The sequence below is a fragment of the Heptranchias perlo genome, chromosome 9 (genome assembly GCF_035084215.1).
Source record: "Heptranchias perlo isolate sHepPer1 chromosome 9, sHepPer1.hap1, whole genome shotgun sequence".
NCBI classification, from domain to species: Eukaryota; Metazoa; Chordata; class Chondrichthyes; order Hexanchiformes; family Hexanchidae; genus Heptranchias; species Heptranchias perlo.
The window spans coordinates 51,044,580-51,071,626 of NC_090333.1; the positions used below are offsets into that span (position 1 = coordinate 51,044,580).

The 27,047-nt window shown below is 44.1% G+C and overlaps 1 protein-coding gene across 1 annotated transcript in view; it reads right to left on the reverse strand.

Annotated features, from left to right (window-relative positions):
• Positions 1–27,047, reverse strand: part of ror1 (receptor tyrosine kinase-like orphan receptor 1) — a 245,564-nt gene that overhangs the window by 56,935 nt on the left and 161,582 nt on the right. The window contains exons 3-4 of the mRNA XM_067990397.1: positions 5,783–6,070; positions 1,735–1,771 (exon numbers count right to left, since the gene is read on the reverse strand). Of these exons, the coding sequence (XP_067846498.1) occupies positions 1,735–1,771; positions 5,783–6,070 (325 nt within the window). The remainder of the gene's footprint in view (positions 1–1,734; positions 1,772–5,782; positions 6,071–27,047) is intronic.

Consider the following 27,047-nt stretch of genomic DNA (forward strand, 5'->3'; position numbering starts at 1 on the left):
AGATCCTATGACGCAAATATGACCCACTACAATTTTTAGGTATCAATGGGTGGAATGTGTGGATGCATATAATGCTGTGACACATTTTGATGCAAATTGCATTGTGTTTAGCAGGTGTGCCGAACGCTTTTCCACGCTGATTATTGCTCCTACACTTTTCCATAATAAATATGATTCCTTAAACTGTGGGCTGATGGCTAAGGGCTATTTACCCTACTGACAGTAACTGGGCGTATGAGTTACAGAACAAGAAAACACACTTCTTATACAAGACTGTAGTTTGAACTGTCCTCCTGGCGGCTCAGTGGCTAAATACAATGTGTAACACTGAGTCACATAGACCAAAAAGTCTCAGTTTTGATTCTTGACTTGTACTAGGGTGCCTGTATGAATATTTCAATTAGTCTCAGTATGCTAGGCTAGGCAAGCCTAATTTCTGTTGGGAAGTACTTGTGGGTGGGCGTCAGGTGTTGTCAGACTGCTTGTCTGACACCCAGTCCTGGATGAGCCAAAACTTCTTCCAATTAAACATTGGAAAGACCGAAGCCATCGCCACTGATTCCATCTCCCTCCCTGGCCACTGTCTCAGGCTGAACCAGAATGTTCACAACCTTGGCACCATATCTGACACTGAGCTGAGCTTCCGACCCCATATCTTCTCAATCACAAAGGCCGCCTACTTCCACCTCCGTAATAACGCCAGTCTCCACCACTGCCTCAGCCCATCTGCTGCTGAAACCCTCATCCATGCTTTTGTTTACCTCCAGACTCCGATTGGGCTCCCATCTTCTACTCTCCACATACTTGTGCTCATCCAAAACTCTGCTGCCCGTATCCTAACTCACCCCAAGTCCCGTTCACCCATCACTTCAGTGCTTGCTGACCTACATTGGCACCTGGTTCCCCAACACCTCAACATTAAAATTCTCATCCTCGTGTTTCGATCCCCTCCCTATCTCTGTAACCTCGTCTAGCCCTACAACCCTCCAAGAACTCTGCGTACCTCCAACTCTGGCCTCTTGCTCATCCCCCACTTCTTTTGTCCCCCCATTGGCGGCCGTGCCTTCAGCCATCCAGGCTGTCCAAATAGCTCCTTCTTTGGCTCGGTGTCAATTGGGACGTTTTACTGCATTAAAGGCGCTTGCGAGCTGTTGTTGTTGTTGACTCTGCTGTGATGACCTCAGTTGTCAGATGGACCATTAACACTGACTGTACTAGCTTACATGTAAAGAATGCCTACTTATGTAAATAATGGAAGGCTGACAGAATTACCTCACCATGAGCAACAATCTTTGGGAGAGGAGAGAAAATTGTGGGGAGGGGGAAAGAAAATAAATTAAATTACAATGCAAGGTGGTTTAACATCACATGTACAGGCAGACTTCGTTGTATAATTTTTTTTAAAAAGAGAGGATCTGGAGCCAATAAGGATTATTCCTTACGTTCCACTGTCTGGAATCATTAGTTTGGCTACACTTTTGGTTTAGTGACAAACATGGAATTCAGAGAAAAAGCACTCATATAGGACTGGTTACAAAGCACTGCTCAAATAATCGTGAATACAATTTAAGGATTATCAAAAAAAAAGAAAAGAATCTTATAGCTAATTGATGACAAGCCCATGTAATCTCTCTCATGCCCTTGGGGAACCGATTTCTTCTCCCCTTGAAGTAGAAATGTGCAATAAACACTGGCTGTGGAAATAGCTAACAGTACAGACAAAAATATACTCACTGCGTCGCCTTTCCTGAATTTGGAGTCGGTGGGGGTCCTACAAGGGGGAAAAATATGGAGTGTTAATATTCCTAATGTATTCCTGAGTTAAGGCATTTCTCCTCACCCTCTATTTGTGGTAAAGTGTTGCTTATCTTCAGACATCTGGTGCCTCATAATTTGATTAATGCCCAAGCATGGAAAATTAGAGTTTGATAGAAAGGGATGAGGTTTATCCGAGACAGATGTTTGATGGAAAAAATCTCACTGCCCAATGGATGAGTAGTTAAATGTGGAACGGAACCACATTGAAACAGAAAGATTCCAAGTTTAATCCCTGGCCTGTGTTGAGTTAATGGATCTCAGTTCAGAAGCAGGGATGTTAAAATTGGGTTCAGAGCACTAGGCTAGGGAGGGCAGAAGGCAGAAATCAGCCAGACTTCCAGTTGCTGATCACCACAGAGTGACTTTTACTGCAAAGTGTATGGATAATGGGCAAGGATCAGATCAGGTTCGACTGCTGCCCCTTCGCTTGCGAGTTTGAACAGTCTGATAACACTTGCTGTCTGTGCTCCCATGCAAAGAATGGTCAGATAGCGGAGGTCAGGTGGCACCCATGGAACCTGACTCCACCATGAGTCAGTGCCTTAGGAAAGGAGAAGGGAAAATTGGAGAAAACTGAAAAAAGGTCATTAGAAGCGCAATGGGAACTCACCCAATGGTCTCACTGAGCTGAGAATAGAGTTGCAAAAGCTTCATTAGCCTTTGCTGCACAGCTCTGTCCTTTTATAATTTTGATTGAAAAACGAGCAGGGGCCATAATGATGCTGAATGGTTGAATTCTCCATCAGATGTAAAATATAGGGCAGGACCTGGCATAAGCTGAGGTAGGTCAAAGGATATCAGTTTGAGACAACTGGGATTAGCTGTTTCATTCTATTTAAAGGATGAGTTGGGGAAGTTACAGGGATATCGCGAATAGGCAGGGATTAGGTCCTAAAACTAGTACTTTTTACAGTGGCATTCAGGTAAATGTCTGAATTCTTCTTCTTTCACCTAATCTTATGCCTGCAGTGGAGGAGCAGCAACATGTCCTGATCCAAGGCTGCCACCAATGTTCCCATAGCTGACCTGTCAGGAGGCACCAGACAAATCCAGGGGTGAGTCTGCCCTCTGATTTTTCCTCCCACCTCCTGGGAGATGTTACTATCTCCATTTGGCACTTCTCTGCTTGAAGTGACTCAGATCTCAAACCTGCTGCCCTGGCTGAGATGAGCTAATGCTTAATGTCACCATTCCACTCCCAATATCTCATTTTAATGTTACATCCAGTGTCACAAGACGCTAGTACATCAGAATGTAAATGGTACTCTGTTTATTTTCAATCCAAAACAGATGTCATACCATGTTAGTCATTTTATTTGGGGAGGGGAGTGGACAGGAGAGTTTAAAAGGAAGGATGTTTATTGCTGGAGTATGGAACAATTTCTATTTACCTAGTGCTAACTGATACTTTCTAATTTCACACAACCGCCATTTTGTACCAATTTATTAATGAATTAGGGACAGTTTGTGCTGAAGGCCACAGGACCTAGATTGAGACTACCCAAACTCAAGGCCAGCAGACAAAGGAGACTTTCAATCGATTCTCTGGTGAAAAGCCAGTGTCTAACCTTATCCACTACACAATCCCTCTTTTCTGTTTAAAAAAAAGTTATTTTCTTTTTTGTCTCCTCCTTCAGGTCATGTCTAACGAATCTAATTGAATTTTTTGAGGAAATAACTAAAGTAGTAGACAGGGGAATGTCTATGGATGTAGTTTATATTGACTTCCAGAAGGCATTAGATAAGGTTCCACATAAAAGATTGTTAGCTAAAATTAAAGCTCCTGGAATTGAAGGCAAATTATTGACCTGGTTAAGAGATTGGTTAGGCGGTAGAAGACAGAGAGCAGACAGAGTTAATGGTATGTACTCGAATTGGAAGGAAGTGACTAGTGGTATCCCAGACTGGGGCCTCAACTATTCACTATTAATGACTTAGATAACACAATAGAGAGCTATATATCCAAGTTTGTTGATGGCACAAAGGTTGGTGGTGTAGTAAGTAGTGTAGACGGGAGCATAAAATTACAAAGAGACATTGATAGATTAAGTGAGTGCGCAAAACTGTGGTAGATGGATTTCAACGCAGGTAAATGTGAGGGCATTAATTTTGGACCAAAAAAGGATAGATCTGAGTATTTTTTAAATGGTGAAAATCTAGGAACAGTGGTGGTCCAAAGAGATTTGGGGGTCCATGTACACAGATCACTAAAATGTAGTAGGTACAAAAAATAATCAAAAAGGCTAATGGAATGTTAGCCTTTACATCTTGAGGGCTAGAATATAAAGGGGAGGAAGTTTTGCTACAGCTACACAAAGCCCTGGTTAGACTACATCTGGAGTACAATTCTGGGCACCACACCTTAGAAAGGATACATTGGCCTTGGAAGGAGTGAAGCGCAGATTCACAAGAATGTTACCGGGCTCCATGAGTTATATTATGAGGAGAGATTACATAAAACTAGGCTGGTATTCCCTGGAATATAGAAGGTTATGGGGTGATTTGATTGAGGTTTTTAGGATTTTGAAAAGAATTGATAGGGTTAATAGAGAGAAACTTTTTCTGTTGGTGAGGGGGTCTAGGACAAGGGGACATAACCTTAAAATCAGAGCCAGGCCATTCAGGAGAGGAGTTAGTAAACACTTCTTCATGCAAAGGCTAGTAGAAATGTGGAACACTCTCCCACAAGTGCAGCTTTTAAAGAAAAATAAATCAAACATTTCTTTTCTCCTATCTTGAAGCTCTTGAAGGTGCTGACTTTTTCTGCAGTGTGGTACCTTACCCAAGTATCCATTTTTCACTCTATTTAACTGTGGAGCGACATGACAGTCAAGCCCAATCCTGTCCTCACCCAACACACACTTTCCAGCAGGGAGCACTATATAGTGATCAGGAGTGGAAACTTTGATCTTTTTCCCCCTTTCTAACCAACGTTGAAATCCCCACCACCTTGTCAGATCAGATAACTCAACACAGACCAAAGATAAAAAGCAGGACCTGACTGGCCTGAATGGCTCAGTCTCATACTGGCTGATGCATTAATTGACTGAGCCATCAGGGAGCAGTTAGTTTAAATTCTTTAAGCAGTGTGGTAACCAAAGTAAAATGCAGTTGCTGTAACACTAAGAGAGAATTACAACCACAAACCCCATCTACAGCCACAGATCTAGCATTGTTAATATGTTTACTTATTGCATTGGTATCAATATACCATAGGAACAATCACACTTAAACCAATGCACTTTAATTAGTTTGACAATTTACTTGCGTGATACCCTGAATTCATCATCTCAATTGATCCTACACTAAGACCACCAATGACGCATCTGTGACCACCTGTGCTTCACCTTTGCTCAAAATAACTTATACAGACACCATCCCAGTTTGAAAGAGCAAAGTCTTTAATTGTACTGATGGGTGTTTTTCACAGTTCAAGTGGACATACCATAAATAGTTTGTATAGCCAGAACTTCCTGGAATCCTAATGACAGTACCAAGAATCTGTATGTTAATGCCACGTTTACCTTGAGCATGTGCCTTCCATAGCTCACTGCAAAATAAAGAGTCTGACCATTGTGCCTCAAATGGGGTCGGGGCCTGAATTGTCTAGGAGCCTATGAGCTGCTGATGGACTTTGCGCAGTTGGTTTCCATTATGAGATAAATTTTTCCATTCCCAAAACTGAATCACTGGGCGCACCGGCATGCATAATGTCAGGCAGGTGTGAAAAGTGAGGACGTGCAGGAAACACTGATATCAATTTTCAAAATGGCCTTCAATGGACCAAAAGTAAAAGTAGCTCCACAATTGAAAGTAAATGAGGAAAGGTGGTGCCTGAAAGTCATGGGTTTCAGTTTGAGTGCTGCTCTCTTGGCACCCTAGCCCAATATAAAGCTGCCTTTAGAGTTGGAACTCCCAGTTTTATTCCCTCGCAAACTATGTAACATTTCAATGTAGATCTTACCAAATTTGACAAAAAGCACGCCCGTGGTTGAAACGGATTTTCTTCCATTTGTAGCTACGCACTGGAAGTAACCTGTGTCTGTGGTATCGAGGTTTCGTATTCGGAGACGAGAGCCATAGCTAGTCATGCGGTAGGATATCCTCCGTGGTTCCTGGACAACTGGTGCATCGTTCTTCAGCCAGCGTATGGTAGGGGCCGGATTGCCGGACACTTTACAGTACAGCTCTGCAGTCTGGCCAAGCGAGGTCGTAATATTATTCATTGGCTCATCTAGGGTTAGATAATAATCTAAAAAAGTTTGAAAAGAAATCTTTAGTTGCAGGTCAGCAAAACAGTTCAATTAATGAAGAAATGAAAAATACATTCAGTAATAATAAAAGCCAAGTACGGTTGAGATGGATTAATGGGTCACACAGTATGGTACAAATGTTTTAGATTGCATCCACTATCTATGTTGAATTGGCTGATCTCAACTAAATCTGTAGAAGATGAGACAACTTACTTCAGCGCTGGTTGACCAGAGAGGAGTAAACAGTATTAGCCAGGACTCCCACTCCTACTTAACTTGGCTCAGTGGTAGCATTTTCACCTCTGACTCAGGAGGATATAGGTTCAGAGTCCCACTGCAGGACATGAGTACATAATCTAGGCTGACATTTCAATGCACTATTGAGGGAGTGCTGCATTATTGAAGGTTCTGTCTTTCAGCTAATACATTTAAATAAGATGGATCCCATGGCACTATACAAGGAGGAGCGGGGGAATTCTCCTACAGTCCTAGGCAACATTTTCCCGCAATCAACATCACTAAAAACAGATTAAGTGGTGATTTATCTAATTGCTGTTTGTGGGGCCTTGCTGTGTCCAAACTGGCCGTCACATTTCCCAACATAACAACAGTGACCACTTCAAAAGTACTTCATTGGCTGCGAAACACTTTGGGACAGTCTGACGACATGAAAGGTGCTATATGTATGCAAATTAGTTCTTTCTTTCTGATCACTGCACTGGCTCCTGCTGGAAAATATATTTGTGTAGATGTCAGCTGTGGATAGGATTAGGTTGAGTTGTGATAGTATTTACGAAATAGCATTAAATACAGTGTGTGTGATGCCTTTTGGTCGAATAGGCTGAATAAATTGATATTCTAAGCTCATGGGTGAAGAATGAACTCCTAGTTGAGGTACTCAAGATTGCTCGGGGCTCCTGAAACGGTTCCCCATTGTGAGTTAGTGCCTTCGGCTGAGGAGGGAAAAAGGAAGAAAACAGTGGCGAAAAAAAACTTTAAAAAAAGATAACTAACTCGACACAAATGTAATCTTGATAACCATAGAAAGTCCCTGGATTTGAAACATTTAATTCCTGTCTTAGCATGCCCTTGTTTACAAACTTTCTCAGACAATTCATCCTGAGTTGGTATGTTGCAAAACGCACACGATGAAGAAAAAAAAATCTTCAAATTAAATCGCTTTATAAAGTTTTTTCTGTATTTGTCTCAAAGCACTTTTAACTGCCAATCTCTCTTAAACCATCATTTTTTAAATGTTGCAGCTTGTATTCAATCCTCTTGGCAGCGTTAACTGCTAATTACTTCGTAAATTCCAATCACTTTGTTACTTGCTTTCAAGATGAGACACACCGCTGGTAGTTCGACACGGGAGCTGCCACGTTCCAGATTGTACTGGCAAATCCTACAGAGTCATTATATGGTAATGAATCATCAGGGCTGCCTGAAGGTATAGCACACGCAAGGGGATTGGGGCAGGCTTGTAGGAGTGAATTAAAATTTCAAAACCCACTAAACACGAGTCTTACAAATAATACAGACTGTCTGAGTTTTAATAGCACTGATTGTGTATTACTAAAACATAGTATCCAGCGGGGTATATAACCACCCACCAGTCTCTTCAAATGAAATCTTATGCCCTACTTATATTGCAGAACTGTTTCAAGAACAACTAAGAAACACAACTGCTTTTAAGTTACAGTCTACAGCTTTACTTCTGGCCACCATATTTTTCCCAGTCATTGGGAAAGTACAAACGGGCCACCGAGTGAAACACCACATCGTTGGCCTGTTTGGCCAGGCTGAGCCACCAACAGCCATGAAGGGTGGTGGCATTTACCTCCAGCAACAATGTTTATGTCGCTACTGTGCATGGTACTGCCTTTAGGTGGGTCTTAGCACCTCCAGAGTTAGCAACACCACCGCCGACATCTGGGTGGTAGTGATGACAAGTAAATGCAATATAACCGATACCAAATTCAATTCTTATTTATTAGTTGGAGAAAAAATGAAGTGTGCTTGGGTGGGACACAGGATATTTTTCTCAGTAAAAGTATCAACCATCTCAGCATGTAGCTCTTTCACAACTAGCTATGTCCCTCGTCACTACAGTTGAGATTGGCTATTAGAAAAACTCACTACTGTTTGAAATAACAGCTGTGAAACTAAGCAATGCCTTTTATTCACCTCTCCCTACATCTCATTGTGGCACTGACATGTAAAAAGTGAGATATGCACTCTCCCAATCACTCAGTAGGTAAATGCATGGTTATGAGACTGTTACTTCATACCTTTCATCATTCTCCTCAACTTCTCTTCCGCCTTCAATACAGTCGGCCACCCAATCCTCCTCCAATGTCTCTTCTCTGCAGTTCACCTCCAGGACACTACTCTTTCCTGGTTCCACGCCTACCTGATTAAACGCAGGCACTATATTTCTGCCAGTGTCTTCTGGGGTTGTACCCCAGGGCTCCATTCTGGCTTGTTCCTCTTCAATGTCCACATGCAACCCCTTGGTGACATTATCCAGAAGCACTGGAGATGACACCGCTCTGCCTCAATGTCACCTCCATTGAACCAAAGGGAGTTGCTGCATTAAATTGCCTGTCTCATATCAAGACTTGAATGATCCAAAGCTTCCTCCAGCTGAATGTCAGCAAAACTATGGCCATCCTCTTTGGCTCCTGTCAGCACCTCCAAGTCTCTGGCCTCAAGCCCATCAGCCTCTCTGGCTACCATCTAAATCCGAGTCAACAACTGCAGAAACTTGTTGTTTTGATCTCTCTAAACTTAGTTTCCTCCCCATGTCCATTTGATTACCAAAGCCACAGTTTTCCATCTTCACAACATCACCCACCCCCATTTCTATCTCTTCCCTTTTGCCAATGAACCACATTCATGCCCTCATCACTTCAAGGCTTCACTTCTCCAATGACCTTCTAACTGACTTCTCTGCATCAACCATCCAAAAGTTTCAATTAACCCAAACTGCTATGGCACGTATACCCACCACACTAAGTCCCGTACTCTAATTATCTCCGTCCTCACCAAGCTCCAATGAATCCCTGTCTCACAGTGTGTTGATTTCACGAGTCTCACTGTGATTTTTAAATATCTCCATGGCCTCACCCCACTTTAGTGACCTCCTCCTACCTTACATCCCTCCACACACCTTCTGTTGTACTAACATTGAGCTTATCCTTGCCCCTCACTCCCTCTGCTCCACCATCAGTGGCTGCTTGTTCAGCTACTATGCTTCGGCCTGGTTCCCTCTGCCTTACTGCCTGCCTCCCGGATTCCGAAAACTTGCTCAAAACCCTGCTTTTTGCCTCCTAGCCTCTACAATTCCCTCTCCTTTCCCCGTGCCTGTTGTCCACAATATCCCTTTCCTCCTTATTGAGAAGCACTATAGAAATGCAAGTTGCTGAGTTAATTAATCTCGGATGGGACAGCAATGGGAGTGCTACAATTGGCCTCAGTGCCCCTGCAATAGGAAGGCAGGAAAATCAGACAGGATTCCCACTCTTGATAACTATCCAGTAACACTCTGTTGAGAAGTATACAAGTAGAACGTAGGAGGATAAGACTGGGCTTAATTGTGTTCCTTCCAGGATCAGATAGCCCATTTATACTCACTGCCTACATTTATACATGAAGGTCACATGGGTCAGGTACTGGGGGCCCATGAAACTGCACCTTGAAAAACAAAGAATAAAGAAGAATATTTAAGGAAATAAAAAGGAATGAAAGAAAAGAAAGAAATAATTTGCATTTATGTAGCACCTTTCACAACTTCAGGACATCCCAATTCGCTTTACAGCCAATGAAATACTTTTGAAGTGTACTCACTGTTGTAATGTAGGAAACACGACAGCCAATTTTGTGCACAGCAAGATCCCACAAATAGCAATAAAATAAATGGCCAGATAATCTGTTTTAGTGATGTTGGTTGAGGGATAAATATTGGCCAGGACTCCAGGAAGAATTCCCCTGCTCCTCTTCGAATAGTGCCATGGGATCTTTTACATCTACGTCCACCCGACAGAGCAGATGGTGCCTCGGTTTAACGTCTCAAACAACGGTGCAGCACTCCCTCATTACTGGACTGAAATGCCAGACTAGATATGTGCTCAAGTCCCTAGAGTGGGACTTGAACCCACGATTTACTGACTCGGAGGCAAGAGTGCTACCACTGAGCCAAGGCTGACACAACGATGACAAGACTGACAATATTATACTGGATGCACTTAGGTAGTCCCTTTCTGTCCCTCGGTGTTCAGTTCTTGTCTCCGAGAGCCTTAGGAATTTTCTCAATATTTTCCAGATAATTCTTGATTACGAAGAATGCAACTCAAAGCTCGATAACCACAGCTGCAATCTTGTTCCAATATCAAAGAATTGATTTGCCAACATATGGAACCTCCAATAATTTATGACATTCAGGCATCAAGATGAGGCACAGATCCTACCATCTCAGACAGAGAATCTTTATACTGTACAACTGTAATTTTAATTAAAATCATATTGGAAATTCTGTCCCCCCCCCGCTCCCCTTCTGCTTCTTTCTGTTGAGATTTAACCCCAGAACAACCATTCTTTGTTTTATTACTCAAAGAAATCCTTTACACTTTCCACAGCAACTTTATTCAGAACATAAGCTAATTCTCTGCTGGGTTTGTGTTGGCAGGCGTGTGCCTGAGTCTCCTCACTTCAGACTTATCTCAGACTCAGCTGGGACCCTGGGCTTTTACAGTTTTATAAATTAAAAAAAAATACTTTATACATCTTAGACATCCCAGAGAAATTCTACTTCCTTCTGTCACACTTTTTTCTCCAGCTACTTCCTCTCATGTAGACACTGAGTCATGTTGGGGAACAGTTCCACAGATGCCACCCTTGTGTACCTCACCTAAGTAGCCGTTTCTTATGTCTGAATCTGAGCAGTAAGTGCCGATAGACCATTGGACCATGGAGAGTATCACAGAGAATCTGGTCTTGTTCTCACGCAACATCCACAAACTCACTTTTCAGCAGAAGTCATTGCATATTGATCAGAATCAATAATTTCCCCTCCCTAGCATGGGAGACTGTTGCCAATTGTAGTGCCCCTTCCCCAATGTCATACCACCATGAAAACCATCACAGACTGCTCAGGGCAGCATAACAGAATGGGAGAATGGCTTTTAAGGGTCAAAGGTTAAGAAACACTCGTTGAACAGAAAGAAACACATGCCTCTAGCTCCATGTTCTCGAACTTAATTCTAACTTTGTGTAAGAACATCATGACTGGAGCAAATATCCAACAAGATTTACTCATCATGGATTTATGTGCCTTTTCAGTTCAGTCCTTTAAGCCATATTCTCGGCTTTTTTTGTGCTAGTTACTCTGATTTTTAAAAAAATCCATCTAATTTTCCATTAGATTTTCTCCACCCCTCTCCCAAAGATGGTGACTAATGGTATGGTCCAGTTCCACAAACCCTTCAATACCTGGCCATTCTTTGTGGGTGAGCCCAGATATTGTCTGCTACTAGGCTACTCTACCTTCGACATCAAAACAGCCAAGACCAACCCGGGAATCAGAAGGAGCTACTCTGATTCAACGGGTAGAATGTGAAAGTCACAATCAACTAGCAATACCTTGGGTTCACTGCATTTGAATCACCCTCATTGTTTTCCTTTGGTTTGCAAGAGTTAAATAGTTTGTGGTTAGTCCGTGATAAATTATTACACCTAAGAGCAATAGTGATAGGGGTTCTATAGTTAGGGGAACAGATAGGCTTTTCTGCAGCTGCAGACGAGATTCCTGGATGATACGTTGCCTCCCTGGTGCAAGGGTCAAGGATGTCACCGAGCGGCTGCAGAACATACTGGAGGGGGAGGGTGAACAACCAGAGGTCGTGGTCCATATTGGTACCAACGACATAGGTAGGGAGAGGGATGGGGTCTTGTAGGCAGATTTTAAGGAGTTAGGAAAGAGATTAATAAGCAGGTAGTAATTTCCAGATTAGTCCGGGTGCCACGCGCTAGCGAGTACAGAAGTACGAGGATAGAGAAGATGAACGCGTGGCTGGAGAGATGGTGCTGGAGGGAGGGATTTAGATTCCTGGGGCATTGGGACCAGTTCTGGGGGAGGTGGGACCTGTACAAGCCAGACGGGTTGCACCTCAACAGGGCCAGGACCAATATCCTCGTGGGGAGGTTTGCTAGTGCTGTTGGGGAGGGTTTAAATTAGCTTGACAGGGGGATGGGAACTGAGCATAGATTCAGAAGGGATAGAAGCAGAACTGGAAATGGAAGGCAGAAAATTAGTAAGTGAGTTTGGAAGACAGAGGAAACAAAAGTTAGAAACAAGACAACAAAGGAGTTTGGCAGTGCTTAATGATATATACCTCAATGCAAGGAATATAGTGAATAAGACAGATGAGCTAAGGGCACAGATAGACACGTGGAAGTAGATATCTTAGCTATTACAGAAATACGGCTTGAACAGGGGCAGGAATGGCAGCTCAATGATCCTGGTTACAGGGTTTTCAGACGAGATAGAGAGGGGGATAAAAAAGGGGGGTGGCAATATTGGTTAAAGAAACAATTACGGCTGTAAGGAGGGATGATATGTTAGAAGGATCATCAAATGAGGACATATGGGTCGAGCTAAGGAACAAAAAAGGGGCAGTCATACTGCTGGGAGTGTACTATAGACCCCCAGTCAGAGGGAGATAGAAGAGAAAATATGTAGGCAAATTTCTGAGAAGTGCAAAAACAATAGGGCAGTAATAGTCGGGGATTTCAACTACCCTAATATTAACTGGGATACAATCAATGCAAAAGATATAGAGGGCACAGGATTCTTAAAATTGCATTCAGGGTAACTTTTTCAGCCAATACCTGGCAAGCCCAACAAGAGGGGTGGCAGTTCTGGATATAGTTTTAGGGAATGAAGCTGGGCAGGTGGAAGGAGTATCAGTGGGAGAGCATTTTGGTGGTAGTGATCATAATTCAGTTCGATTTAGCATAGTTATGGAAAAGGACAAAGATAGAACAGGAGTAAAAATTCTAAATTGGGGAAAGGAAAATTTTACTAAGCTAAAAAGTGATTTAGCTAAAGTGGACTGGAAATAACTACTTGAAGGTAAATCAGTGTCAGAGCAGTGGGAACCATTCAAGGGGGGAGATTCAAGGGGTTCAGAGTAAACAAGTTCCCACAAAGAAAAACGGTGGGACTGCCAAATCTAGAGCCCCCTGGATGTCAAGGAGCATAAGGCAGAAAATGAGGAGTGTAGAAGAGCATGCCAGGAGGTGCCAACCTGGTGAAGCTACAACTCAGGACTACAGGCATGCTAAACAGCGGAAGCAACATGCTATAGACAGAGCTAAGCGATTCCACAACCAACAGATCAGATCAAATCAGATCACATCCAGTCGTGAATGGTGGTGGACAATTAAACAACGAACAGGAGGAGGAGGCTCTGTGAACATCCACATCCTCAATGATGGCAGAGTCCAGCACGTGAGTGCAAATGACAAGGTTGAAGCATTTGCAACCATCTTCAGCCAGAAGTGTCCAGTGGATGATCCATCTCAGCCTCCTCCCGATATCCCCACCATCACAGAAGTCAATCTTCAGCCAATTCGATTCACTCTAGGTGATATCAACAAATGGCTGAGTGCACTGGATGCAACAAAGGCTATGGGCTCCAACAACGTCCCAGCTGTAGTGCTAAAGACTTGTGCTCCAGAACTAGCTACGCCTCTAGCCAAACTGTTCCAGTACAGCTACAACACTGGCATCTACCCGACAATGTGGAAAATTGCCCAGGTATGTCCTGTCCACAAAAAGCAGGACAAATCCAATCCAGCCAATTAACGCCCCATCAGTCTACTCTCAAGCATCAGCAAAGTGATGGAAGGTTTCGTCGACAGTGCTATCAAGCAGCATTTACTCAACAATAACCTGCCCACCGATGCTCAGTTTGGGTTCTGCCAGGACCACTCGGCTCCAGATCTCATTACAGCCTTGGTCCAAATATGGACAAAAAAGCTGAATTCCAGAGGTGAAGTGAGAGTAACTGCCCTTGACATCAAGGCAGCATTTGACCGAGTGTGGCACCAAGGAGCCCTAGTAAAATTGAAGTCAATGGGAATCAGGGGGAAAACTCTCCAGTGGCTGGAGTCATACCTAGCACAAAGGAAGATGGTAGTGGTTGTTGAAGGCCAATCATCTCAGCCCCAGGACATTGCTGCAGGAGTTCCTCAGGGCAGTGTCCTTGGTCCTACCATCTTCAGCTGCTTCATCAATGACCTTCCCTCCATCATAAGGTCAGAAATGGGGATGTTCGCTGATGATTGCAGTGTTCAGTTCCATTCGCTATCCCTCAGATAATGAAGCAATCCGTGCCCGCATGCAGCAAGACCTGGACAACATCCAGGCTTGGGCTGATAAATGGCAAGTAACGTTTGCGGCAGACAAATGCCAGGCAATGACCATCTCCAACGAGAGAGAGTCTAACCACCTCCCCTTGACATTCAACGGCAGGTCAGAAGCTGGGTATTCTGCGGCGAGTGACTCACCTCCTGACTCCCCAAAGCCTTTCCACCATCTACAAGGCACAAGTCAGGAGTGTAATGGAATATTCTCCACTTGCCTGATGAGTGCAGCTCCAACAACACTCAAGAAGTTCGACACAATCCAGGACAAAGCAGCCCACTTGATTGGCACCCCATCCACCACCCTAAACATTCACTCCCTTCACCACCGGCGCACCGTGGCTGCAGTGTGTACCATCTACAGGATGCACTGCAGCAACTCGCCAAGGCTTCTTCGACAGCACCTCCCAAACCACCTAGAAGGACAAGGGCAGCAGGCACACGGGAACACCACCACCTGCATGTTCCCCTCCAAGTCACACACCATCCCGACTTGGAAATATATCGCCGTTCCTTCATCGTCGCTGGGTCAAAATCCTGGAAGTCCCTTCCTAACAGCACTGTGGGAGAACCTTCACCACACGGACTGCAGCGGTTCAAGAAGGCAGCTCACCACCACCTTCTCAAGGGCAATTAGGGATGGGCAATAAATAAATGGTGGCCTTGCCAGCGGCGTCCACATCCCACGAACGAATGAAAAAAAAAAGAAAAGGGAAGGTTATGTCAGACACCAAGAGCTCAATACTGCACAAAGCCTAGAGGAGTATAGAAAGTGCAGGGGTGAAATTAAAAAAGGAAATTAGGAAAGCAAAGAGAGGGCAAGAAAAAATACTGGCAAGTAAAATTAAGGAAAACCCAAAAATATTTTATAAATACATTAAGAGCAAGAGGATAACTAAGGAAAGAGTAGGGCCTATTAAAGACCAAAAAGGTAAACTATGTGTGGAGGCTGAAGATGTGCGTATGGTTCTTAACGAATACTTTGCATCTATCTTCAAAAAAGAGGGGGACGATGCAGTGTTTGTAGTTAAGGAGTAGAAGTGTGAAATATTGGATGGGATAAACATAGTGAGAGAGAAAGTATTAAGGGGATTAGCATCTTTGAAAGTAGATAAATTGCCATGCTCAGATGAAATGTATCCCAGGCTTTTAAGAGAAGCAAGGGAGGAAATAGCAGAGGCTCTGATCATCATTTTCCAATACTCCCTGGCTACAGGCATGGTGCCGAAGGATTAGAGTACTGCTAATGTTGTACCTTTGTTTAAAAAGGGAGAAAGAGATAGACCGAATAATTATAGGCCAATCAGTCTAACCTCGGTGGTGGGCAAATTATTGGAATCAATTCTGAGGGACAGCATAAATCGGGTCATTTAGAAAGGCACGGGTTAATCAAGGACAGTCAGCATGGATTTGTTAAGGGCAGGTCATGTCTGACTAACTTGATTGGATTTTTTGAGCAGGTAACAAGGAGGGTCGATGAGGCTAACGCGTTTGATTTAGTGTACATGGATTTTAGCAAGGCTTTTGACAAGGTCCCACATTGACTGGTCAAAAAAGTAAAAGCCCGTAGGATCCAAGGGAAAGTGGTAAGTTGGATCCAAAATTGGCTCAGTGTCAGGAAGCAAAGGGTAATGGTCGACGGGTATTTTTGCGGCTGGAAGGCTGTTTCCAGTGGGGTCCCTTGCTTTTTGTGGTATATATTAATGATTTGGACTTGAATGTGGGTGGCTTGATCAAGATGTTTACAGATGATACAAAAATTGTCTGTGTGGGTGATAGTGAGGAGGAAAGCTGTAGACTGCAGGAAGATATCAATGGACTGGTCAGGTGGGCAGAAAGGTGGCAATGGAATTCAATTCAGAGAAGTGTGAGGTAATGCATTTGGGGAGGGCAAACAAGGCAAGGGAGTACACAATAAATGGGAGGATACAGAGAGGTGTAGAGGAACAAAGGGACCTTGGAGTGCATGTCCACATATCCCTGAAAGTAGCAGGACAGGTAGATAAGGTGGTTAAAAAGGCATACAGGATACTTTCCTTTATTAGCTGAGAATAGAATATAAGAGCAGAGAGGTTATGCTAGAACTGTATAAAACACTAGTTAGACCACGGCTTGAGTACTGCGTACAGTTCTGGTCACCACATTACAGGAAAGATGTGATTGCACTATAGAGGGTACAGTGGAGATTTATAAGGGTGTTGCCAGTGCTGGAGAATTTTAGCTATGAGAAAAGATTGGTTAGGCTGTTGTTGTTTTCTTTCGAACAAAGGAGGCTGAGGGGAGATTTAATTGAGGTGTATAAAATTATGACGGGACTAGATAGAGTCGATAGGGAGGACTTATTTCCCTTAGCAGAAGGGTCAGTACCGGGGCATGGATTTAAAGTAATTGGTGGAAGTATTAGAGGGGAGCGGAGGAAAAATTTTTCTTACCCAGAGGGTGGTGAGGATCTGGAATTCACTGCCTGAAAGGGTGGTAGAGGCAGAAACCCTCAACTCATTTCAATAGTACATGGATGAGCATTTGAAGTGCCGTAACCTACAGAACTACGGACTAAGTGCTGGAAAGTAGGATTAGGCTGGATAGCTCTTTTTTGGCCGGCACGGACACGATGGGCCAAATGGTCTCCTTCTGTGCTGTAACTTTCTATGATTCTAAACAGCAAATCAACTCCTTAGATAACTATTCTTGAAAATGTAGTTTTTGATTGGCTATCCTTTCAAGTGATTAAGGAAATCAGACCCGTTTCCTTGGTGACTCACCAGGCAAATACACTGCCCAGTGTTTAACTGAGCCACTTGGAACAGTAGGACCCCAGGTCTGATTCCCATTCTCTGCTGAGTTAGCCAATCTCAATTGGAGCAGGAGTTTGGGTGGCATAATTGCCTCAGAACCTGTTAACTGGAGGGAAATCAGTCACTATCCAATGGCTTCCATTGGAAACTGCCAGATTTTGGACTTTGGGTGAGAGCAGACTGAAGTGCAGAGGCTTGGATGTGATGTGCTCCATGATGAAATAGCCCAACACTCAGGTCTGGTCTCACACGAGGAATGGCCAGTTGGGTGGGTATCGGGAGAGCTCCTGGAGTACCCAGTCATTGGTCAGCACAGTCAAAACAGGAGAAAAAGGAAAAAAAATCAGGCAGATGGAAGAAATGCTATAAATTAACCATTTAAAAAAAAGTCAGGACCCAATTGGAGATATCCTCATGAGCACTCTAATATACTACATAATATCAACCAATAATCCCTGTTCATTGTGTTAATGGGAGGTTCTCCACTCCCAGTCAGTTAACATTGCCTGAGCTGGTCTTGGGCCTTTCAAAAGCTGTACCTACATTGTACTGGGTTGTGGGGGAGTCTTAGGAGAATTGACCAGGCTATCCTCAATTTCCCTGTATTGTACGGGCATCCATCCCTGATTACTTAAAGAAGAAAAGTCTGGTACATTAGTGTTGAATTAGAAGTAATTGAGAATTGATTTGAAGTCGTTAATCCCCAGGAAGAAAGATAATACTGGCTGCGTACTGCTGCAAGTTCAGTTGGTGGAGAGTTTCCCACGATTAGGTGGTTCTGGATCAGCTCCCAGGCTAGTCTAAAATTCCAGCTCCCACTGAAATGAATAGAGCAACTTTGTGATGTAGCCAAGTACCCCCCCATAACCATGTCACAGGAACGGTTGTGGGCAAAGGTAAAAGAGGCCTGAAAGGGCTGGTCTCTGAGGCTGCAAAATCAATGTTATTTTAATGAAGAGTGCAGGACCATCCTAACGAGTCTGCGCTGTTGGTGGGCGGGGCTTGCCACTGGCAATGCAGACTCCGAAAATTATCCCTTATACTGAATTTTATACTATTGTTTCTCCCAGGACATTGCTCACAGCAAGTTGACTAGCTAGTAACACTGACAGCTTGTTAAGGATGGTCCAGGATGTGTTACCCTTTTCACATCCTTTCTATATCGGGGACATTCTGGAATTTTTAACAGTCTATTTTGATGGGTGTGTGGATTTCAATGCCACTGGATCAGCTGTCATCTCTGCCTTGTGCAGGCCCACAGACAGTAGAGTGTTGCAAACGTACTGGGGGTGGGTTCTGTCTCTCTTTCTCTATCAGCAGTGATAATGATGTCCTTGCCTTGTGCAGGTATCATTCTTCATATGTGAGCCCAGTCAGCGAGTGTGAAGAAGTTACTTGGCCTTGGAGAATATCAAACTTGAGCGCAATTCTCTCCTCGCCCAGCCCCATACACATGCAATTTCCACTGAAGACACTGGACAGTGATCAGTAGCAGCTATTCTGGTTGATTTTCCTGCTCCCTAGTCTAGGGGTGGTAAATCCATTGCAGCACTAGCATTGCCACTCAAAGTCCTGGCTCTAATTTTTAGGCTATGTCCCCTAGTCCTAGACTCCCCAACCAACAGAAATAGTTTCTCTCTATCTACCCTATCAGTTCCCCATAATATCTTGAAAACTTCGATCAAATCACCACTTAATCTTCTAAATTCCAGGGAATACAATCCTAGTTTGTGTATTTTCTCTTCGTAATTTAACCCATGGAGTCCAGGTATCATTCTAGTAAATCTACACTGCATGCCCTCCAAGGCCAATATATCCTTCCTAAGGTGCGGTGCCGAGCACTGAATACAGTACTCCAGGTGTAGTCTAACCAAGGCTTTGTATAGCTGCAGCATAACTTCCAACCCCTTGTATTCTAGTCCTCTAGATATAAAGGCTAGAATTCCATTAGCCTTTTTGATTATTTTCTGTACCTGTCCATGACATTTTAATGATTTATGTACATGGACCTCTAAGTCTCTTTGGACCGCCACTGTTTCGACCTTTTCACCATTTAGAAAGTACTCTGATCTATCCTTTTTAGGTCCAAAGTGGATGACTTCACACTTGCCTACATTGAAATCTATGTGCCACAGTTTTGCCCATTCACTTAATCTATTAATATCTCTCTGTAATTTGATTCTATCTAGACTGCTTACAATGCAGACTCTCTTTGTGTCATCGGCAAACTTGGATATGTGGCTCTCTATCCCATCATGTAAGTCATTAAGAAATACATTGAATAGTTGAGGCCCCAATACAGATCCCTGTGGGACATCACTAGTCACACCCTGCCAATTTGAGTACAGTACATACAGTATATGAGTAATTTGAGACATGACATGTGGTAAGTGTAGCATGTTTGGGAGGAAAAAGGTGACTTTCGACCTATGGTTCCCAAAGCACTCCACCACTAGGGTTTTCCTCGTGTCATTTCTGGGTTTGTTGCAGACTAATTGATAGAGATTGATTGGCATGATTAGTCAATAACTCCATTATTGTTGTATCAGGTGACTACCAAGATGGTAGAAAGCGAAGCAGATGGATCTTGGTCTTTTCTCGTCTAGCAGTTCCTACGTTCCTCAGCAAAGATGATCAGGATCAAAACTGAAACCTTCCTGTATTGTGCCACACTTAGCAATGTAGAATATCTAAGCAAAATTGTTAATCCGCAATCACTGGGATGAATATTTATCGGCAAGTTTTATAACTGAAACTCATGCACCCTGCCCTGTATCCACCTCACTGCAGGTCTGGTTTTCTCTATCTCTATTGCTACTTGATCTTTCAAATTCTTACATAAAAACCAGCAAATATTTTATTTAAAAATTTCATGGAACTGTGCCATTTCTCCTCAAAGTCCAAAGCTCACCTCCACCTTTTCTCCCCTGGCAGAGTTTCATAACTTTTTTGGTTGTTTTATGTGGAGTTTTAACTAACAGATTGCAAAAATCTTTCTGGCTTGTGCATTAAAAGAAAAATAAATGCTATTTTCTATCAATAGGTCCTTCTGCCTTTTCTCTTTTTTTGGATTAGATTTCCTCTCTCTTCTTTCCCTGGCCCTCAAAAACACTTACAGCCACATTTAATGCCATATTGTTGATTTACATTGTGCTTAACCAAAATAATGAAAGTATTTTTAAAGGATCTTCGTAAGGCTGTTGTGCATCTTCCCTGAAGTGGCTCATCCTCATTATTTTAGGTCAACTGTTAATGGGTAAAATCATTGAATATGTTGCTAGGAGTTCCCTGATGGCTCAATATGTAAGGGCACTGCCCAAGGCTGACCTGTAACACACATTTTGTTGTTGTGTACAGTTAAGCAGGGTGAACTGGTTCCCCTGAAAGGGTGTGGGATTCTTTTGAATTCTCAGAAAGAGGCGCACCAATAATACTGCGCTATAGAACCATTCACGGGTGCATTTGGAATTCTTCCGATTTCCCATATGGCTAGTCCACACCTACAATTAAGGGGATTGCTAATTCTAACCCTAGCCCGTGCTGAGTTAGCTGATCTGAGCCAAGCATGCAACAACTGGCCTTCACTTCAGGTAGTTAAAAAAAAAATCAGCCAGCAGATGGGTTAATAAATGAAAGCTAGCATGGATTTGTTAAAGTCAAATCGTGTTTGACTAGCTTGATTGAGTTCTTTGATGAAGTAATGGAGAGGGTTGATAAGGGTAGTGCGGTTGATGTTGTGTATATGGACTTTCAAAAGGCATTTGATGAAGTACCACATAATAGATTGCTAGCAAAATTGAAGTCCATGGGATTAAAGAGGGAGTTGCTGCTTGGATATGAAATTGGCTATGGACAGAAAGCAGTGAGTAGTGGTAAACGGTTGTTTTTCAGACTGGAGGGAAGTTTACAGTGGTGTCCACCGAGGGTCTGTTGGGACCACTGCTCTTTTTGATATATATTAATGACCTGGACTTGGGTATACAGAGCATAATTTCAAAGTTTTCAGATGACATGAAACTCGGAAGTGCAGTAAACAGTGAGGAGGATAGTAACAGACTTCAGGAGAACATAGACAGACTGGTGAAATAGCCAGGCACATGGCAGATAAAATTTAACGCAGAGAAGTGTGAAGTGATTCATTTTAGTAGGAAGAATGAAGAGAGGCAATATAAACTAAATAGTACAATTTTAAAGGGGGTGCAGGAACAGAGAGACCTGGGGGTGTACGTACACATGCCTTTGAAGGTGGCAGGACAAGTTGAGAAGGCTGTTAAAAAGGCATACAGGATCCTTGGCTTGATAAATAGAGGCATAGAGTACAAAAGCAAGGAAGTTATGCTAAACCTTTATAAAACACTGGTTAGGCCCCAGCTGGAGTATTGTGGCCAATTCTGGGCACCACACTTTAGGAAGGGTATGAAGGCCTTAGAGAGAATGCAGAGGAGATTTACTAGAATGGTCCCAGGAATGGAAGACTTCAGTTACATGGAGGGGCTAGAGAAGCTGGGGTTGTTCTTCTTAGAGCAGAGAAGGTTAAGGGGGGGTTTAATAGAGGTGTTCAAAATTATGAGGGGTGTTGCTAGAGTAAATAAGGAAAAATTATTTCCTGTGGCAGAAGGTCAGTAACCAGAGCAAACAGATTTAAGATAATTGGCAAAAGAACCAGAGGCGACATGAGGAAAACATTTTTATGCAGTGAGTTATGATTTGGAATGCCCTGCTTGAAAGAGTGGTGGAAGTAAATTCAATAATAACTTTTGAAAGGGAATTGGATGAATACTTGAAGTGGAAAAATTTACAGGCCTATGGGGAAAGAGCAGGGGAGTGGGACTAATTGGATAGCTCTTTCAAAGAGCCAGCACAGGCACGATGGGCCAAATGACCTCCTTCTGTGCTGTATCATTCTATGATTCCCACTCCTGATCACTATCCAATGACTACTACTGAAAAGTGAGGATACATGGAAGAGTACCTGACATACATGGAATCCTACCCCTGCATGTGGATCCTTCAGCAGGGGAGGCAAGAAAACTGGCAATAAAAATAAATGAAAAGAAAAGGAAAATTCAAAGCAAGATTTTGCTGGTGGCATTCCCCCCTCTCCCCCCACCTCTAATTATTAGTGAAGATCAAATCCCATTTGTATAAATTGTTTCCTCCCCCCACTGCGAGCTCCATAATTAATGTTACATTCCATTGGTGACATGTTTGGAATGTTTTGACTTGGGGTTCAATCCTGCTATATAGATCCATAACCACAACTATTCTCTCATATTTTCCTGTTTCATCTGTGGTGCCTTCTCATTCCTCTTTGGAAAAGGCTTCCTTTCTAGTAATTGCTCTTTATGTATTGAATTACCTTGGGAATTTTTACATGTCCTTTAGGCATGGGTCGGCTCTACAATTCTCCCCACTTTTACAGGCAACAAAATTGGTGAAAGTTCCTGCCCCTATCACTGTGCAGTGACTTCTGGAAAGTGCATGTGTGGAAAAGTCACTTAAATTTTTTTTTACAACTCAAATAATGGGCACTTAGATAAGTTACAGGAGAGGTGCTGGTGTCCATGGAACTGTACCCTATTAGATAAATCACTACATGGTATGATAACAACAACAACTTGCATTTATATAGTGCCTTTAACGTAGTAAAACGTCCCAAGGTACTTCACAGGAGAATTATCAAACTAAATTTGACACCGAGCCACATAAGGAGGTATTAGGTGATCAAAAGCTCGGTCAAAGAGGTAGGTTTTAAGGAGCGTCTTAAAGGAGGAGAGAGAGGTAGAGAGGCGGAGAGGTTTTGGAAGGGATTTCCAGAGGTTAGGGTCTAGGCAGCTGAAGGCACGGCCACCAATGGTGGAGCAAATAAAATCGGGGATGTGCAAGAGACCGGAATTGGAGGAGCGCAGAGATCTCGGAGGGTTGTAGGGCTGGAGGAGGTTACAGAGATAGGGAGGGGCGAGGCCATGGAGGGATTTGAAAACAAGGATGAGAATTTTAAAATTGAGGCATTACTGGACCGGGAACCAATGTAGGTCAGTGAGCACAGGGGTGATGGGTGAATGGGACTTAGTGCGTGTTAGGATACGGACAGCAGAGTTTTGGATGAGCTCAAGTTTATGGAGGGTGGGAGATGGGAAGCTGGCCAGGAGAGCATTGGAACAGTCAAGTCTAGAGGTAACAAAGGCATAGATAAGGGTTTCAGCAGCAGCTGAGCTGATGCAGGAACAGAGACGGGTGATGTTACGGAGGTGGAAGTAGGCAGTCTTGGTGGTGGAGCAGATATGTGGTCGGAAGCTCATCTCAGGGTCAAATAGGACGCCAAGGTTGTGAACAGTCTGGTTCAGCCTTAGACAGTAGCCAGGGAGAGGGATGGAGTCGGTGGCTCAGGAGCGGAGTTTATGGCGAGGACCAAAGACAATGGCTTCGATCTTTCCAATATTTAGTTGGAGCAAATTTCTGCTCATTCAGTACTGGATGTCGGACAAGCCGAGGGGTCGAGAAAAGTAGTGGTGAGGCAGAGCTGGGCGTCATCAGCGTACATGTGGAACCTGACGTCGTGTTTTCGGATGATGTTGCTGAGGGGCAGCATTTGGATGAGAAGTAGGAGGAGGCTAAGAATAGATCCTTGGGGGACTCCAGAGGTGACTATGCAAGAGTGGGAAGAGAAGCCATTGCAGGTAATTCTCTGGCTATGACTGGATAGATAAGTATAGAACCAGGTGAGGGCAGTCCCACCCAGCTGGACGATGGTGGAGAGGCGTTGGAGGAGGATAGTGTGGTCAACCATGTCAAAGGCTACAGGCAGGTCGAGAAGGATGAGGAGGGATAGTTTACCATGGTCACGGTCACATAGGATGTCATTTGTGACTTTGATATGGGCTGTTTCATTACTGTGGCGGGGCAGAAACCTGATTGAAGGCATTCAAACATGGAGCTGCGGGAAAGATGGGCATGGATTTGGGAGATGACAACACGTTCAAGGACTTTGGAGAGGAAAGGAAGGTTGGAGATGGGGCGGTAGTTTGCAAGGACAGAGGGGTCAAGGGTGGGTTTTTTGAGGAGGGAAGTGATGATTGCAGATTTGAAGGGGAGGGGGACAGTACCTGAGGAGAGGGAACTGTTAACAATATCAGCTAACAGGGGTGCCAGGAAGGGAAGTTGGGTGGTCAGCAGTTTGGTGAGAATACGATCGAGGGAGCAGGAGGTGGGTCTCATGGACAACATGAGTTCAGTGAGGGCATGAGGGGAGATAGGAGAGAAACTAGAGAAAGATGCGAGTCCAGGGCTAAGGCAGGAGGGAACCTTAGGGGAAGTTTGGCTGAGTGGGCTGGGGAAGGGAGGGAAACGGCAGAGGCAGCTGAATGGATGGTCTCAATCTTAATGACAAAGTAGTCCATCAGCTCCTCGTACTTGTCGTTGGAGGTGAGGGTGGAGGAGGCAAGGGAGAGGAGTTTAAGAAGAAGGTTTGTAGTGGAGAAGAGAAGCCGGGGTTATCTTTTCATTCCAGGATGATACTGGAATAGTGAGCAGTTTTGGCAGAGTCGAGCAGGACATGACAGTGCTTTATGTGGTCCAGCCAGATCTGGCGATGAATGGCTAAACCAGTTGTCCACAATAAAGGTTTAAGTCTGCATTCCTTGGACTTAAGGGAGTGGAGATGAGGGCCTTACCAGGGGGAACGACCAGGGTGAGAGAGAGGAATGGTTTTAATGGGGACAAGGGCATCAAAGATGGAGGTGAGGGTGTGATTGAGCAGATCGGTAGCTGCAGAAAAGTTGTGGTGAATGGAGGGCCAAAGGCTGGACAGTTGGGAATTTGAAAGTGCCGTTGTAAGTGGCTTGGGGGAGTTTTTTTGAATCGTACAGTTCCCAGGTTTAATCCCTGATCTGTGCAACATTAGTTGATCTCAACTAACCTGGTAGCGTGGTGGGCTAAATGTCCCTACGTTAGAAGTGGGGAAAAAAAATCAACCGGGGTTTGTACTTGCTATCCAGTGACAGATGCATCTGTCCATGGCAGTATTGGAGGAATGACCACCGCACAGTCCTTGTGGGGATGAAGTCCCGTCTTCGCACTGAGGATACCATCCAACATGTTGTGTGGCACTACCACTGTGCTAAATGGGATAGATTCAGAATAGATCTAGCAGCTTAAAACTGGGCACTGTGGGCCACCAGCAGCAGCAGTTTGTATTCCAGCACAATCTGTAACCTCATGGCCCGGCATATTCCTCACTCTACCATTACCAACGAGCCAGGGGATCAACCCTGATTCAATGAGGAGTGTAGAAGAGAACGCCAGGAGCAGCTAAAAATGAGGTGCCAACCTGGTGAAGCTACAACACAGGACTACATGCATGCTAAACAGCACGAACAATATACTATAGACAGAGCTAAGCGATTCCACAACCAACGGATCAGATCAAAGCTCTGCAGTCCTGCCACATCCAGTCGTGAATGGTGGTGGACAGTTAAACAACTAACGGGAGGAGGAGGCTCTGTAAATATCCCCATCCTCAATGATGGTAGAGTCCAGCACGTGAGTGCAAAAGACAAGGCTGAAGGGTTTGCAACCATCTTCAGCCAGAAGTGCAGAGTAGATAAGCTATCTCAGCCTCCTCCCGATATCCACACCATCATAGAAGCCAGTCTTCAGCCAATTCGGTTCACTCCATGTGATATCAAGAAACGGCTGAGTGCACTGGATACAACAAAGGCTATGGGCCCCAACAACATCCCGGTTGTAGTGCTGAAGACTTGTGCTCCAGAACTAGCTGCGCCTTAGCCAAACTGTTCCAGTACAGTTACAACACTGGCATCTACCCAACAATGTGGAAAATTGCCCAGGTATGTCCTGTCCACAAAAAGCAGGACAAATCCAATCTGGCCAATTAATGCCCGAGTCTACTCTCAATCATCAGCAAAGTGATGGAAGATGCCGTCGACAGTGCTATCAAGCGGCACTTACTCACCAATAACCTGCTCACCGATGCTCAGTTTGGGTTCCGCCAGGACCACTCGGCTCCAGACCTCATTACAGCCTTGGTCCAAACATGGACAAAAGAGCTGAATTCCAGAGGTGAGGTGAGAGTGACTGCCCCTGACATCAAGGCAGCATTTGACCGAGTGTGGCACCAAGGAGCCCTAGTAAAATTGAAGTCAATGGGAATCAGGGGGAAAACTCTCCAGTGGTTGGAGTCATACCTAGCACAAAGGAAGATGGTAGTGGTTGTTGGAGGCCCATCATCTCAGCCCCAGGGCATTGCTGCAGGAGTTCCTCAGGGCAGTGTCCTAGGCCCAACCATCTTCAGCTGCTTCATCAAAGACCTTCCCTCCATCATAAGGTCAGAAATGGGGATGTTCGCTGATGATTCCACAGTGTTCAGTTCCATTCGCAACCCCTCAGGTAATGAAGCAGTCCATGCCTGCATGCAGCAAGACCTGGACAACATCTAGGGTTGGGCTGATAAGTGGCAATTAACATTCGCGCCAGACAAGTGCCAGGCAATGTCCATCTCCAACAAGAGAGAGTCTAACCACCTCCCCTTGACATTCAACAGCATTACCATTACCGAATCCCTCACCAACATCCTGGGGGTCACCATTGATCAGAAACTTAACTGGACCAGCCATATAAATACTGTGGCTACATGAGCAGGTCAGAGGCTGGCTATTCTGCAGTGAGTGACACACCTCCTGACTCCCCAAAGCCTTTCCACCATCTACAAGGCACAAGTCAGGAATGTGATGGAATA